General features: G+C 40.6%; 1 protein-coding gene across 2 annotated transcripts; it reads right to left on the bottom strand.

Annotated features, from left to right (window-relative positions):
* Positions 1–5,423: 5,423 nt before the first annotated feature.
* LOC140463951 (CD276 antigen homolog) lies at positions 5,424–17,337 on the bottom strand. Of its 2 annotated transcripts, none has more exons than XM_072558444.1 (7): positions 17,086–17,337; positions 15,540–15,628; positions 15,121–15,447; positions 11,752–12,048; positions 11,337–11,483; positions 6,493–6,521; positions 5,424–6,409 (listed from the first exon to the last, which is right to left on the bottom strand). In XM_072558444.1, exons 2-7 carry the CDS (start codon positions 15,601–15,603, stop codon positions 6,395–6,397), a joined length of 879 nt encoding a protein of 292 aa, XP_072414545.1. In that variant the 5' UTR covers positions 15,604–15,628; positions 17,086–17,337; the 3' UTR covers positions 5,424–6,394. The 2 variants fall into 2 exon arrangements, with proteins under 2 accessions (XP_072414545.1, XP_072414546.1); XM_072558445.1 differs by having other exon boundaries at positions 6,493–6,518.
* Positions 17,338–17,769: the final 432 nt, after the last annotated feature.

Below are 17,769 nucleotides of genomic sequence, written 5' to 3'. Positions count from 1 at the left end.
CTCTTAAGACAAACATTTCACCTCTGGAGTTAATCTGGTTAACCTTCTCTGACCTGCCTCCAGTGCATTTACATTCTTTTTGATTTGGATGGCCAAGAACTTAGTTTATGCAATTATTATTTGACAGGTTTTGAATAGCAAATTGCCTCTTCAGGAACACCTGGAAGGCACCAATGCTTTGGACTTTTTTTTTAAGCCTGTAATTGTATAAATGCAGATAAAACAAGAGAACATATTCATTAAACTTAATCTTTGCACATAATAAATTTCTCCAAAATGGAACTAATTAAAATGTTCTTGTTAAGATCAGAGATCATGTTGCTGATGGACAAATCAGATTCTAGATTGAAATTTGGCATGATAAATCATATTTTGTTTTTTTTAAATACAGTGGACTTTCACTGAATCAAAGCATGCGGGTTTCAGATTTAATTTTGACAATACATGATCCAAAAGATCTCCGTATATCACCATTTGAAAGATTTTAAAATACACAGCAAAACAACTTCCATTTATACCCCAGCACCATCACCTTACATTTCCTCAACATGTAGAGAAATTCCTTCCCGATCAAACCTGTAGGTTTAAAGCAACTGTTTTTTCTCTGTTCCAGCCCTGTGAACTGTTAGACCTTTATTCTTGTCCTCTGACATGACTGAAAGCTTAAACTTCCTCAGTCTTTTAATGATTTGCACCATTTTAACCAAACACATTTGGTTTAGAAACTTCACAAGCTTCATTCTTTCACTGAGACACTGTATTTTGAGAAATGTTCAGAACAATTTCCTTTCCTTGGAAGGACTATGCTTACATCTGACCCATCAGTTCATTCTTAAGTGTTTGAACTAAACTTAAAAACAACTTGTTCATACTATCTAACTATTAAGCTTATGGCTTAATGTTTTCTCTCTCCAGTCATAAACCCCTCAGTATATTAACATTCCGGGGACATGTATTGGTTTAAAATCTTGGGGATCATCCCAAGTACTGAATGATGTGGCATTCTTGAGAAAGCTGGGAAAATTGCATGAAATTGGCTGTGCGGAGTTACCTGTCATTGACAGAAAAAGTTCCATTTTCCAACCACATATTGAATGGTGAAATGAGATTCTCAACAGTCAATAGCGAGAATTTGTTTATATGCATACTTGTTGTTACATCATCTCACCGATACACAGTTTCATATTCTCCACACGCTGGATAGAAATGCAGACAATATTCCCAACATGAAAATCAAAGCAGTTACCAAGTAAGTCCAGGGCATCAATTTTTGTTCCACACCTCCAGGAGTTGGCAGCAACTCAGAGCTTGCGCCTTGGGTAGCAACAGCATGCCCCCTCTCTGTCCCCATTGGCAAAGTGCTGTCTTACCTACCCTGTGTCCAACATGCCCAGGGCAATTAAATCAACTGTGTCTGGTGGTTCTGGATTGACAGTGTTTGGATATGTGTAAGATTGGGTTTTACAGTAGGTGCCAACTCCTGTGAGTTCCTGGCAGGGGCCATATTTCTGCCTGTGATGAGGGGTAGAAGGCGATGAGTGGGACACAATAGGGGTGTGATGCATATATAATGAGATGTGTTTTTATTTTTTCATTTATTTATTCCCTTATGGGAGTTGGGAATTGCTGCTAGCCAACAATTATTGTCCACCTCACGTTGCCCTTGAGGAGGTGGGCTACCTCCTTGAACCATTGGAGTCCATATGCTATATGTTGTCCCACAAAGCCCTTAGGGAGAGACTTCCAGGATCTTGACCCAGCGACAGTGAGGGAACATGGTGCTCCCGTGTATCTGCCACCCATGAACTTCGAGATTGAAATTGTCATTGATTTGGAAGGTGCTATTGAAGGATCTTTGTTCAATTTGTGCAGTGCATCTTGTAGATAGTAAAAGTTGCTGTTTTGAGTGTCAGTGATAGGAGAAGGGGATACTTGTGGATGTGGTGCCAATCAAACAGGCTGCTTTGACTGAGATGGTGTCAAGCTTCTTCAATGTTTAAGCTGCTCTTATCCAGGCAAGTGAAAAGCATTTTATTACTTCTGACTCATGCTGTGCAGGTGGTGGATGAGCTTGGGGAGTAAGGAGGTATATTATTCACCACAGTATTCTCAGCCTCTGACCTGCTCTTGTCATGACCTTTATGTGGCAATTCCAGTTGAGTTTCCAGTCAATGATATCTGAAGGATGTTGAATGTCAAGGGCAGTGGTTAGATTGTCTCTTATTGGAGATGACCATTGTCTGTGTAAAAAAAGAGATTATGTGGCATAAATGTTACTTGGCATTTGTCAGCCCAAGACTGGATATTGCCCAGATCTTGTTGCCTTTAAACATGAATTCCTACAGTATCTCAGGAGTTAAGAATGGTACTGAACATTGTGCAATCATTGGTGAATATCCTCACTTCTAACCTAATGATGGGCACAAAGTCATTGATGAAACAGTTGAAGATAGTTAGGCCTGGGACACCCCACTGAGGAACAGCTGCAAATGCCCTAGAGCTGTGATGACTGACCTCCAACAATCATAACCATCTTCCTATGTGTCAGGTACACTCCAACCAGTGGAGACTTTTCCCCCAATACTCAATGATTCCTGTTTTTCTAGGGCACCTTGATGCCCCACTCAATCAAATTGTATCAAGGCTTTGATATCAAGGGCTAGAAACAAAAAAAAAATCTGCAGATGCTGAAATCCAAGGTAGAAAGGCAGGAGGCTAGAAGAACCCAGCAAACCAGGCAGCATCAGGAGGTGGAGAAGTCAACATTTCAGGTATAACCCTTCTTCAGGGGTAGACCCAAAACATTGACTTCTCCACCTCCTGATGCTGCCTGGCTTGCTGTGTTCTTCCAACCTCCTACTTGATGTGAAGGACTGTCACACTCACCTCATCTCTGAAGTTAAGAATGGGGTGCATAATTTTAAGGTGAGAGAACAGAGATTTATAAAAGACATTGGGGCAATTTGTTTTACACAGAGAATGGTTCTCATGTGGAATGAACTTTCTGAGGAAGTGGTGGATTGCAACATTTAAAAGACATTTGGATAAGTACATATATAAGAAAGGTTTGGAGGCATATGGGCCAGGGGCAGGCAAGTAGAGCTAGTTTAGTTTGGGATTATGTTTGACATGGACTGGTTGGACTGAAGGGTCTGTTATAATGATGTATGATTCCATTACTCTATATTTTAACTATGGTGGTACTGAGAACAGGAGCTGAATGACCATGGCAAACCTTATCTGGGTGTCAACGAGCAGGTTATTGCTGAGCAAGAACTGCTCGATATACCACTCTTGATGCCACCTTCCATCACTTCGCTGATGATCAAGAGTAGACTGATGGGGCTGTAATTGGCCAAGCTGGTTTTGTCCTGCTTTTTGTGTACAGGACATACCATGACAATTTTCCACTTTGTCAGGTAGATGTTGTAACTGTATTGAAAGAGCTTGGTTAGGGGATGGGCAGGTTCTGGAGTACACGTCTTCAATATATTGCTGAAATATTGTCAGGATCCATAGCCTTTGCAATATCTATTGCTTCCATTTGTTTCTTGATATCATATCAATTGAATCAAACTAGCTGACGACTAGTATTTGTAATGCTGGGGACCCCTTGGAGGAGACTGAGATTCATCATCCATTTGATTGAAGATTGTTACAAATTCTTCACCCTTAACGTATGGCTACTTCCACCTTTGTAGAGCCTCCTCCACCAGTAAATTATTTAATTATCCACCATTCAACAGTGGATGTGGTAGGACAGCAGAAATTGGATCTGACCTGTTGGTTGTGGGATCACTTAGTTCTGTCTATCATTTTGCTACTTATGCTGTTTGGCTCACAATGTTAATTGGTAGCTTCACCAGGCTGTCACCTCACTTTTAAGTATGTCTGGTGCTGTTCCTGACATACCTTCCTGCAGTCTCCTTTGAACCAGGTTTGATTTCCTGGCTTGATTGGGGGACAAGAAGTTGCAGATTGTGCTGGAGTACAATTCTGCTGCTGTTGATGATCCACACTGCCTCATGGATGCCCAGTCATGAGTTGCTAGATATGTTTGAAGTCTGAGCATTTTGCACAGTGATAGTGCCACACAACACAATGGAGGGTATTCTCAATGTGAAGTCAGGGCTTTGTCTCCACAAGGACTGTGCAGTGGTTGCTCTTATTGATACTGTCATGGACAGATGCATCTGCAGCTGGCAGATGGTAAGGCTAAGGTTTTTTCCTCTTGTTGGTTCCCTCACTACCTGCTGCAACCCAGTCTAGCAGCCATGTCCTTTAGGACTCAACCAGCTCAATCAGTAATGTTGCTGCCGAGCCACTCTTGGTGTTGGACATTGAAATCCCCCACCCAGAGTACATTTTGTCCCCTTCCCACACTCAGTACTTCCTCCAAGTGTAGTTCAACATCATCAGCTGAGGGAGGACAGTACTTGGTAATCATCAGAAGGTTTCCTTACCCATATTTAACCTAAAGCCATGAGACGTCATGGGGTCCAGAGTCAATTTGAGGACTCCCACAGAAAATCCATTCCAAATGTACAACACTGTGTTACCACCTCTGCTGGGTCTGTCCTGCTGATGGACAGAACATATGCAGGGATGGTAATGGTGGTGTCTGGACATTGTCTGTAAGGTATGATTCCGTAAGTGTGACTATGTCAGTTTGACTAGTCTCTGAGATGGATCTCCCAATTTTGGCATTAGCCCAAGATGTTCGTGAGGAGGACTTTGCAAGGTTGATAGGGCTGTTTCTGCCATTATCTTTTCTGATACCTAGGTCAATGCCAGGTTGACTGTCCAGTTTCTTTGCTTTGTAGAGACTTTGTGTCGATTGATACAACTGAGAAGCTTGCACAGCCACTTCTGAGGGGAATTAAAAGTCAACCCAATGACTGTGGGTCTGGAGTCACATGTAAGCCAGACCAGGTGAGGATGGCATGAGAGGAAACCAACATGTCAAAGAACTAACTGTTCAATCTGATTTACTTTTAAGTAATTAACAGTCAGTAATGTATTAATCATCCATTTGCACAATCTTGTAAAGATGTGAAATCTGTTCTCTGTTTCCAATGTTTCAATGAAGGGCATTAGTGGGACTGATGGGAATCATTTCATGGTCATCAGCAGATTCTTGATTCCAGATTTTTTAAAATAATTGATTTCAAACACCACCATCTGCCATAGTTGGGTTCAAATCCAAGTCCATGAGATATTAGCTACATTTATGGATTAAAAATGTAGTGATAATACCTTTAGGCTCTCACCTCCCCATGAGTTCAAGAAATTTGCGTGAGCAACCTGTTGGGGTCTCAGAGAAAAAACACTTTGATTATTTCTGATAAGGTTCAACGCAGGGTCGCTGAAAGACTGAGCAAGTTAACTTTAAAACTCCTTCACAAAAGTAAAGCAACACCATATGAGTAGTTTAATATCCAACTAAAAGATATTTATGTAACTCATGAATCTTTATTTACAAAATATTAAGTTTATTTACATTTAGTACACGTACTAAAATGACAAGAATTTTACATGTATCTGACTTAACAAGTATAGTTACATTTACCTCCCTTGTTGCGATACCCAAAAACAATTAGAACAGAATATCAAATCAACATGTCGATCTGATTTAGAGTCAAAGAGATGTACAGCACACAAAAAGGCCCCTCAGTCCAAATCGTCCATGCTGACCCATCCAAGATAAATCTAGTCCCATTTGCCAGTATTTGGCCCTTATCTCTCTAAATGTGTTTATGTCACTAACAGCAAGTCATGTGTTAACATAATCATCCATTTCCAACTTTGTAAAGAAGGGAAATCTTTCCTTTGTTTCAGGTTTCCGACATTCACGTCTTTCCCTTTTTATAAAGTGAAAAGTAGAGTCCAGGGCACAAACCGTTCACAATAATTCTGTAATCATTAATCAGTAGGATGTGATTTCTCAAAGTACACAGGACCAAGAATTTCCTTCTTCTCGGACACAACACTGTGATGTCACGCAGTGATCCATAAACTGTCACAGTTGTAAAATAGTGAAACGCCTTCAGAGGACACCAGCCAGAATTGAGGGTCAAATTCTCTAGTTTCTAGCACTTTGCTGTTTTAAAGGCCCAACGATTACTAGTGTTAGCAGAAAATTAAGCAAAAAGCATAGAACAGTGACAATGGTAAATCAGAATTACTATGCTGAACAATTGCTTTGTAAGCATAATCATTGGAAAGTGACAGTGCTTTAAATAATGCTTGTAAACAGCCTTCTATTGTTCAGATAATCTAATTTCAAATTATAATGTTATAAAAATATTTTTTAAATGAGCCTATGATATCAGTGCAGTTGTCAAAGGTAGAAGTAGGAAATATTCACTGCAGCCAAGTGCTAAGCAGCAATTCCTTATTTATGTGGTATCTGATAAAAGAAAGAAAAAGAAAATCATGAAACCAGTAAAAGAAAACCTTCAAACCTAAACTAATGTTTGAAATCACACCTACCATTGGCATTTCAGATTCTCTTCTCACTGCTGAAACAAAATTAAAAAGCAAAGTCATTTTTTTATTTCTGTAATACTAAATATGATAAGAATTGTGTGGAAATTTCCACTTGATTCATGATATTATTGACAGTTATAATCGATGCACATACCTTCCACAATGAACATGTAATCCTAATACATTGTTCAAAATTAAAAATAAGGTAGCCAAGGTATTCAAAACAAGTATTTTCACCCATCTGCCACATATATTTTTAGTTCTGGAACTTGACCTAGCTGTGTATGATGTGGTAGCGATTATAATAAATTATTCACTCAAATTGCTGAAATAGTAACCCTGAGGACATGAGTTCAATTCCCACTTTAATAGCGTGAGATTGAATTCAACATTAAAAATGGTTGGCATCAGTAAGGGTTTTGGTCAATTTTAGGCCATAGCTAAGGAACCTAATCAGTTCAGCAATCCTCTTTTAGGACGGTCAACCTACAGTCCTTAACTTACCTGCTCAACATGTGGCTGATTCTCAACTGAACTCTGAATTAGTCCAGTAGGCCAGTCAGTCATGTCAGAATGCAAAGAGGGCCCTTCAACATCTTCCCAGGGCAGCCAAGGGTGGATAATAAGTGTCAATTTAGCCAGTGGCAATCAGAGCAAGAGGATGAATTACTTTAATGCTCCAGATTTTATATAAATAATGTTTCCATCCTTCCTGATCTGCTTTCCCCTGAACAAAACATTCAAGTTAAGAGAATGTAGTGTGGATTTTCGCTGCTGACTTTCAGGCTTATTTGGCTGCATATGTTTTCAGAGAAGTTCTATCTGATTTACCTGGAGCTTTCCTGTACTTTCTGGGTGGGACAGGGTGGCAAGTGAAGATTGATTCATACAGGCACATTAGCAATCAATTTTCACCTAGCAACTTTAACCATCTACAGTGTAAGTAATAAAAGCAAAATACTGTATCAAGATGCTGTAAATCTGAAATAAAAAACAAACAGAACATATTGGAGAAACTCAGTGGGTCTGGCAGCATCTCTGGAGACAGGTGCTCATATTCTCCCATCATTCCATGCTAATATTTCTGGCCTGTCTTTGTTACAATGTTCCAAAGGAGCTGGGGGAATATCCCTTATTTTCCACCGAGGTACTTTTCAGCTTCTCCAACTCAATATTGATATTCTCTGTCCTCCATTTTCCTCTAGGCACACCTTACTTGCTTCTTACTGACTTATCTTTCAACACAGCAGACCTATTTTCTCCATTTATACCCATTTTACATCTCTATCTCTTCTTTATGACTATTAGAGGTTGCTTTGTTTTTGCTCTGGACAAGCTGACCATGTGTTCCATTAGCTCCTTCTTCCCCTCTGTCAGCAGCATAAAAATTATCATTTTCCAGCTAGTTTTTGTTCTGAATAAGTCATTTTGGATTTAAAAATATTAACTCTGCTTCTCTTCCACAAATTGTGTCAGATCTTCTGGTTTTCTCTGAACTTCTGCTTTTACTACAACGCAACCACATTTGAAGTTTGTAACAAAATTGGTAAAATTCACAGCTTCAGTCTTCTATCTGTTTCACATGTGCAAATGTCATGTTATTGTTGTCATACCTGAATGACCATTAAGTGTATAAGTCCTGTTAAGATTTGCTTTCCCAAAATGCAGCACCTCGCATTTATCTGAATTAAACTCCATCTGCCACTTCTCAGCCCATTGGCAAATCTGGTCAAGATCCTGTTGTAACCTGAAGTAACCCTCTTTGCTGTCCACTACACCTCCAATTTTGATGTCATCTGCAAACTTACTAACTGTACCTCTTATGCTCACGTCCAAATCATTCATATAAATGACAAAAAGTAGAGGACCCAGCACTGATCCTTTTGGCACTCCACTGGTCACAGGCCTCCAGTCTGAAAAGCAACCCTCCACCACTACCCTCTGTCTTCTACCTTTGAGCCAGTTCTGTATACAAATGGCTAGTTCTCCCTGTATTCCATGAGATCTAACCTTGCTAATCAGTCTCCCATGGGGAACCTTGTCGAACGCCTTACTGAAGTCCATATAGATCACATCTACTGCTCTGCCCTCATCAATCTTCTTTGTTACTTCTTCAAAAAACTCAATCAAGTTTGTGAGACATGATTTCCCACGCACAAAGCCATGTTGACTATCCTGAATCAGTCCTTGACTTTCCAAATACATGTATATTCTGTCCCTCAGGATTCCCTCCAACAACTTGCCCACCACCAAGGTCAGGCTCACTGGTCTATAGTTCCCTGGCCTGTCTTTACCGCCCTTCTGAAACAGTGGCACCACGTTTGCCAACCTCCAGTCTTTCGGTACCTCACCTGTGACTATCGATGATACAAATATCTCAGCAAGAGGCCCAGCAATCACTTAACTAGCTTCCCGCAGAACTCTCAGGTACACCTGATCAGGTCCTGGGGACTTATCCACTTTTAACAGTTTCAAGACATCCAGCACTTCCTCCTCTGTAATCTGGACATTTTGCAAGATGTCACCATCTATTTTCCTACAGTCTATACCTTCCAGATCCTTTTCCACGGTAAATACTGATGCAAAATATTCATTTAGTATCTCCCTCATTTTCTATAGCTCCACACAAAGGCCGCCTTGCTGAACTTTGAGGGGCCCTATTCTCTCCCTAGTTACCCTTTTGTCCTTAATATATTTGTAAAAACCCTTTGAATTCTCCTTAATTCTATTTGCCAAAGCTATCTCATGTCCCCATTTTGCTCTCGTTATTTCCCTCTTAAGTATACTCTTACTTTCTTTATACTCTTTTAAGGATTCACTCGATCTATCCTGTCTATTCCTGACATATGCTTCCTTCTTTTTCTTAACCAAACCCTCAATTTCTTTAGTAATCCAGCATTCTCTATACCTACCAGCCTTCCCTTTCACCCTGACAGGAATATATCTTCACTGGATTCTTGTAAATGGTAAGGTCCTGGGGAGTGTTGCTGAACAAAGAGACCTTGGAGTGCAGGTTCATAGCTCCTTGAAAGTGGAGTCACAGGTAGATAGGATAGTGAAGAAGGCATTTGGTATGCTTTCCTTTATTGGTCAGAGTATTGAGTACAGGAGTTGGGAAGTCATGTTGCGGCTATACAGGACATTGGTTAGGCCACTGTTGGAATATTGCATACAATTCTTGTCTCCTTCCTATCAGAAAGATGTTGTGAAACTTGAAAGGGTTCAGAAAAGATTTATAAGGATGTTGCCAGGGTTGGAGGATCTGAACTACAGGGAGAGGCTGAACAGGCTGGGGCTGTTTTCCCTGGACCGTCGGAGGCTGAGGGGTGACCTTATAGAGGTTTACAAAATTATGAGGGGCATGAATAGGATAAATAGACAAAATCTTTTCCCTGGAGTCGGACAGTCCAGAATTAGAGGGCATAGGTTTAGGGTGAGAGGGGAAAGATATAAAAGAGACCTAAGGGGCAACTTTTTCACACAGAGGGTAGTACATTTATGGAATGAGCTGCCAGAGGATGAGGTGGAGGCTGGTACAATTGCAACATTTAAGAGGCATTTGGATGTGTATATGAATAGGAAGGGTTTGGAGGGATATAGGCCGGGTGCTGGCGGTGGGACTAGATTGGGTTGGGATATCTGGTCGACATGGACGGGTTGGACTGAAGGGTTTGTTTCCATGCTGTACATCTCTATGACTCTACGACATCACTAGCAGTGATTTAACTAAGAATTTATCCATGTCATATAATGGATTTGGAAAGACACCCAGCACTTGACGCCATTCGACGTGGGTTTAGGTTCGACCACAACTGGAATACCATGTGCAATTAGTTCTCCAAATCTATTGTAGGATACACTTACATTGCTAGCATTATCATGAAGACTTATTAGATTGGTACCTAGGATGAGATGGCTGCCAAGAGTGAGAAGCTGAGTAAATTGTGTTCACATTCTCTGAAGTGTAGAAGAATGAGAGGTGATCTCATTAATAAAAGCATGATTGAGAAGGGGCTTGACAAGATTGCTTCTGATAGCTGGGGAGTCTAGAACAGGGAGTTACAGTTACAGGGGATTAGGAGTGAGATGAAGGATAAATGTCTTCACCCAAAGTGTTGCAAACATTAGGAGCTCTTAGCCCCGAGTATTCTGAATGTTCCATAGTGGATTACGGTTTACCAGACTGATTCTTGGGATGGCAGGACTGACATATGAGGAAAGACTAGATTGACTGGGCTTGTAATTGTTGCAATTTAGCAGAATGAGGGGGGATCTCATCGGAACATATAAAATCCTGAAGGGACTGGAAATGCTAGATGTGGGAAGACAGTTCTCCATTACAGGGAAGTCCAGAACTAGGGGTTACAGTCTAAAAATAAGGGATAAACCATTCAGGACTGAGATCAGGAAAAATTTCTTCACTCAGGGAGTTGTGGGCCTGCTGAATTCATTCCCACATGAAGCTGTTGGGCCCATACTTTCGATATATTCAAGAGGGAGCTGGACTTGGCCCTTGCAGCTAAAAGGACCAAGGAATATGGTCAGAAATTGGGAAGAGGATACTGAGATTGCATGATCAACCCTGCTCATATTGAATGGTCGAGCAGGCTTGCAGGGCTGAATGGCCTACTCCTGCACCAATTTTCTATGTTTTATGTTCCTGTATTCAAGACTGGGAGGGTTGGAGTTTTGGTCTCTTCATTGGATGTGGGCAGTGGTTTGGAAAATGGAGTAAAGGCTCAAGTTAATTGAATGACAAAGGAGGCTTGATAATCAACCTCTTCTGTTCATTTGTAAAGCCTGAAGAGTTTCTGCAGATACTGGAAACATTTATATTACCGTCATACCTGAATAGATGGTCTTCCTGAATCGATGAATTGCCAAAATTATTATTCCAGTTGCCAGTGCTCCAACAATGACAAAGACAGCTGTGAGAATTTTAGATTTTTTCCTTTCACTTTGCCGATTTGTAGTAGGTATGTCTATAATTGGAACTGAAAATTTAGGGGAAAATTGTAATTCAATTCTAAATTCCAGCCTCAGTCCTTAAACACATAATAATCATACTTTTTATCAACAGGTTTCAAGAGTGAACAGTGTTGAGGAAAGGTATTGCAGCAGTCTTAAACTAAAATAAGTGTTCATGTGTAGTAAACATGATCCTGTAGCATTGCCTATGTTTTCAGGAAAGGGAGGGACAAAATCAATGCTTTAGAACATACATTTACTCATAATTGTTTTAAGTAAATGCTATTAACTTACTTGGAAATTGGTTCCGCACCTCAATATCATTTTTTTCCAAATTGAACACAACACACGTATAATTGCCTTCCAAGGCATTTTCCATGGCTTCGATGTGAAGTGTACTGGTGACACTGAACAGCCCTTCTGGAGTCAGAACACTCTGAGTTTTAGCTCTGGCTGTGAGATTCCTTTTCTCATAAACAAACCAGTGAATCTGAGCGAGTGGATATCCAGTTGTTTCACAAATAAGATCGGCACTTCTTATTCTTCTTGTGATATTTTGGAGTAAGGCCATTTTTGGCAAACTATATGGAGCTAAGTAAAAACACAATTGTTAATATAACGATCGGGAGGTGTAGCATAATGAGCAATTTTGCTCCTCTTTCCCCTTTAAGCAAGAAAAACTCGGTGGCACAGTGGTTAGCACTGCTGCCTCACAGCGTCAGAGACCCGGGTTCATTTCCCGCCTCAGGCGACTGACTGTGTGGAGTTTGCACGTTCCCCCCGTGTCTGCGTGGGTTTCCTCCGGGTGCTCCGGTTTCCTCCCACAGTCCAAAGATGTGCAGGTCAGGTGAATTGGCCATGCTAAATTGCCCGTAGTGTTAGGTAAGGGGTAGATGTAGATGTAGGGATATGGGTGAGTTACGCTTCGGCGGGGCGGTGTGGACTTGTTGGGCTGAAGGGCCTGTTTCCACACTGTAAGTAATCTAATCTAATCTAATCTAATCTAAACTCAATTGTACTTGGTAGAAACGATCACTTCTAGGGGTATTACAGAACCATAGAATCCTTACACTGTGGAAGCAGGCCATTTGGCCTATCAAGTCCATACCAACCCATCCAGACCTACCCTGCTACCCTGTCCCTGTAACCCCGTATTTTCCATAGCCAATCTACCTAACCTGCACATCTTTGGACTCTGGGAGGAAACTGGAGAACCCGGAGGAAATCCACAGAGATACAGGAAAAGTGTGTAAACTCCACACAATTGCCAGAGGCTGGAAACAAACCCAGGTTCCTTGAACTGTGAGGAAATAGTGCTAACCACTGTGCCACCTAAGACAAAGATCTTGATAGATTTAGGTTATCTTAGGTTAAGATATGTAGAACTAAGGAAAATAGTTAATGTTGCCAATTTGCTGTTTTGAACTCATTTCTAACTAAGTTCATTGAAACCTTTGAGGAAGCTTTAGGTTCTGCTGTCCTTTTCTTTTTATCATTTCCATCTGATTTAGATGTAGTTGGTCTATATAATTTGCATATTTTGCTACAGCACATCTGAATCTTATATTGCTGTAAATCATGACAGATTTGCACTGATAATGTAGCTTACTTACACGATTTTTAATAATCAGAAAATTTACAATCAATTAACGGGCAATGCATGCATGCACAAAATTTGGAATATTTTTAAAAAGAGACAAATCAATTATTCATTCAAGCCATAATTATTAGAGTAAAAAGCATTAATTTCCACGTGACTATTTCGCTGTATTACAACATCATTTTACTGAAAGACTGGTTGTCACTCTGCTAACTGACAACTAGCTTGTCTCAATAGGAGTCAGTTTTGAACTGGAGGCAGTTGCTTCCTTCGACAATGCAGCTGGCATTTCAATGCTGCTGTGCAGGAATGTTCAGCATCAAAAATGTTGTCTTTGAGATGGAAGACATTATAGCACACCAGGCGACAGATATGAGGCCATGACAAAGGAGAAGGTGCTGGGGAAGCTAAAAGATCTGAAGGTGGATAAATCACTCAGACCAGATGAACTACACCCCAGAGTACTGATGGAGATACTAGGAGAGATTGTGGAGGTATTGGTAGAGATTTTTCAGGAATCAGTGGAGTCAGGGAGTGTCCCTGAGGACTGGAAAATGGTAACACCCCTGTTTAGGAAGGGAAGGAGACTGAAGACGGAAAACCAAATGCCAGATAGTCTGAGCACCATTGTTAGTAAGAGTTCATTATGAAGGATGGGATTACAGAGTAATCTTGGAAATGCACAGTAAAATAAAGCTAAGTCAGATCAGCTTTGTCAAGAGAGATTATGCCTGACAAAATTGTTAGGATTTCTTTTAAGAATTTGAAATGTGAAAACAGGCCGTTCAGCCCAACAAGTCCACAACAACTCAATCCCTATAACCCTGAATTTCCCATGGCCAATCTACCGAGCCTGCATGTCCTTGGACTGTAGGAGAAAGTTCGTGTTTTACCTGTAGTGTTTAAATAAATTGTTTTGCTTAAAGCTGAGTGGTTTGGCTAGTTGCATCACACGTGGAACACTCACTTCACAATTGCCTTTAAAATTAAAAAAATTTAGGCTCTAGGTTACCTTCTTGAAACATTTTGGGGGTTCTGGTCTGGTCCATAATAAACTGCATTTGAAATATTCTCAGCGGTGTTGGACCTTGTATCTAAGGAAGGATGTGCTGGCATTGGTAGTAGCCCAGAGGAGGTTAACAAGAATGATCTTGGGGATGAAGAGCTTGTCATATGAGGAGCAGGTGAGGACTCTGTGTATGTTCTGTGTTGCGTTTATTCCGTGACACCTACCGACTACTGAAGAGGACTACTTAGAGTGGATGTGGACAAGATGTTTCGACTTGAATGAGAGATTAGGACCTGAGGGCACAGCCTCAGAGTGAAGGGATGAACTGAGATAGGGAGAAACATCTTTCGCCAGAGAGTGGTGAATCTGTGAACGTCTGCTGCAGAAGGCTGAGGAGGCAAGTCACTAAATGTATTTAAGATAAAGATAGATTTTTAGTTAGTAACAGAATCAAAGATTATGGGAAGAAGGCAGGAGAATGGGGTTGAGGAACATATCAGCCATGCTGGATTTCATGGAGCAGATTTGATGGGCCAAATGGCCTAATTCTGCTTCTACACCTTATAATCATATGGAATATTAGATTGAAACCAGAAACTACTTTCGCAGGTGGATAAGAAATATTTTGGCCACTTTTCAGAGATCAATAGAAAGTTTCACATTAGGATTTGTTGTTCAACTGACGCCAGCAAAAAGAGAATTAATCCAGACATTTGTCTTTCATCAAACTACTCTAACTGTGAGTTGGTTATTGAGGTTCATTACATAAAAACATTGTCTGCACCTCTACTCATTATTACCATGTCCTATTAGGATAATCAAGTTATCAATACATCCTCCTGTACCTTCTAATGTAGAAATACATTGTAAGATACTGCTTGGGATAGAAACAATGCTACAGAAATGCATGGCCTTGCTTTCCTGTCTTAACTTGATTCTCACTATAACTTGCTGTTTGTCCATCTCACACGCTAACTTTTAAGGGTGAGAATAAAACTAGAATTTGTTATTAATTACTTGCAACAAATACTCTACAATGAATGCAGTCACCTACCTTTGACATTCAATTTAATCTCATGGAATCTGTGACCAATAGCTGTCTCCAAAAAATATTGATATGTCCCATTATCTGACACCTGTGTGTTCTGGATCACCAGTGAGATGTCTTGAGATCCTGGGTGAAGTAATTTAATCCGACCCTGAACTCCACTGACACTTTTTGTGAAGTTAAACACAATTTTTTCTTTTCCATCTTTTTCCTTTTTCCAAAGTTCAATGTGTGCTGAATTGATACTTGAATCTGAACTCAATGTGCATGGTAGTTTGGTATCTTCATTAAATATTCCTGTCACTGAAGACTGACAATTTAATATCACAAAATCTGAAAAAAAGAATAATTTTATTCACTCATCATACGTCAGTGAGAATCAATGTTCAATGGAGCTACATATTGAGAAGCATCTCGGTCCTTACCAAATGCAAATGGTATGTTGCATAAGATGACAGGAAGGAGTCTTATTGTAGAGTATAAAACCATTTCCCCAGATTGAGTTCCAGTTAACCTAAGGACAATCCAAACAAATCAGTAACACTCTAATTCACTCTACGCTTTACTATCCTTTGTGTAAAGAGTTAGGTATACAAAATTGTTAAAATTAAAAATCACATCAGATATGTTTGTATTGCTTAAACATTTGATCTTTATGTAAATGCTGAAGTTAAAAATCGCACGACACCAGGTTATAGTCCACCAGGTTTATTTCGAAGTACAAGCTTACAGAGCACTGCTCCTCTGTCAGCTAGTGGGGCAGGATTATAGGACACAGAATTTATAGCAAAAGATCATAGTGCCATACAGTGATGTGATATGTTCAACAAACTTAGATTGCAGTTAAGTCTTTAATCTTTTAGAATGGGTTGCAGGTTTGAATTCATTAATATGTAAATCCCAAAACTTCTTTCAAGTCACATTCCTAGTCAGGGAACACATCAGCAGTTGGGGACATTCAATCTTTGATCTTTGGGTGACCATCCTCCAAGGTGGACTTTGGGATATGCAATAGCGCAGAATCGCCGAGCAGAGGCTGATAGCCTAGTTCAGTACCCATGAGGATGGCATGGTTTCATGTCACACTACAGGTGATCCCATTACACTATACATCCCACTACACTATACATTCTCTCACACATATACACACACACACTCTTACATGCTCACACTCACGCAGACTATCACATACACATGCTTTCTCTCAAACACACACACACCCATGCACACACCATCTCACAGGCAGATACATCCTCCTGTACCTTCTAATGTACACACTCTATTAAGCATGCACATATACACTCTCTCTCATACACACACTCCCTCACTCCTCCACATGCATGCACATACATATATAGGAATATGGGGTGAATTTGCATTTGCAAAATTGTATTTGCAGAGATATTCTATTTTGTTCAAAAAGCACACAATCTATAGGCAGTCCATGTGACATTTTATAAATTCCTACTTTGGAAATAGAACCAGTTTGACTCAAGATTGGAATATAGACAGACTCTAACAGTACACCTTTAATGCATTGTCTCAGCTGTGATGTCACCTTAAATGATCTCAAGAATGTGACTTGACAGAAGTTCAGGGATTTACATATTAATGAATTGAAACCTGTAACCCATTCTAAAAGATGAAAGACTTAACAGCAGTTTGTTCGTTATGTCACATCGGTGTATGGCACTGTGACCTTTTGCTATAACTTCTGTGTCCTATAATCCTACCCCACTAGCTACATGACAAAGGAGCAGTGCTCCGCAAACTTGTACCTTCAAATAAATCTGGTGGACTATAACCTGGTGTTGTGTGATTTTTAACTTTGTCCACCCCAGTCCAACACCGGCACCTCCACATCGTACATGTTAAAGATGTTTCTAAAAGTCAAACTGTTCTTTGTCCCAAATAAAAAACGCATCAAACCCAGGCTCAAACTCATCCAAGTCATCATTCAAAATCCGATACCTGGAGAACTGCTGAGATTGTCACAGGGATCTCGGTCAAAAAGCAGCTCAGCTGAACCCGGGCCGGGCCGAACCTGGGGATCTGTGGGGAGCGAGTGCAGCTCAGAGCTCGGTCCACTGCCCAGTCTGGGAAAGATCCCGGCTCCTGGTGTCCAGTGTTACAGCACACAAGGAGCAACGGTCATATTTCTGTTCACCATTTTTCTGTTCACTGCTTCGTTCAAAATGAACTCTGTAAGCAGCCGGTTCTCCCCCCCCCCCCCCCCCCCGTTTTCTCTTCCTTGTTTTCTTTGTAACTTTTAGTTTCGAAATGACTAATCCCTCTCCAAAGAAAAGTATTCCGGGTGAACAGAAAATATCGCTGAAGCTCCCGCCAGCAATATTGTTCATCGGGCTATCGATAAACTCTTTGGCCCTTAATTTTCCACAAAATATCAGGATTGAAAGATCCAGTCTTGAACTATTCCAGGAGACGAAACTGGGAGCAACTGTCGCTGGGAAATACCCGGCTGTGTTAACTTCGGGCGACTTGTTCCTGTTGGGGAAGTTTGTGCTGTATTCTGTCCATCCGTGCTTTCCCCATCTCTAGAGATTAGTTCCGAAATGTGCTAAAGGACCACTCCTGTTCTTTTACTCTTCCACAAACGAATCTTCTGGGTTGATCTTACGTTTTGGGGATCTACCC

This window comes from Chiloscyllium punctatum, chromosome 39 (assembly GCF_047496795.1).
Source record: "Chiloscyllium punctatum isolate Juve2018m chromosome 39, sChiPun1.3, whole genome shotgun sequence".
Lineage (NCBI taxonomy): Eukaryota > Metazoa > Chordata > Chondrichthyes > Orectolobiformes > Hemiscylliidae > Chiloscyllium > Chiloscyllium punctatum.
The sequence above is the reverse complement of the archived record's forward strand: the minus strand, read 5'-3'. Positions and strand labels throughout refer to the sequence as shown.

What these genes read in the sequence shown, in the direction of transcription:
- LOC140463951 (XM_072558444.1), bottom strand. Translation starts at nt 15,603, where the DNA reads ATGGTTTTATACTCTACAATAAGACTCCTTCCTGTCATCTTATGCAAC. An exon ending in GATTAAATTGAATGTCAAAG is followed by an intron (nt 12,049 to 15,120) that starts GTAGGTGACTGC and finishes GTTTTTACTTAG; the next exon opens with CTCCATATAGTTTGCCAAAA. An exon ending in GGTGCGGAACCAATTTCCAA is followed by an intron (nt 11,484 to 11,751) that starts GTAAGTTAATAG and finishes CTAAATTTTCAG; the next exon opens with TTCCAATTATAGACATACCT.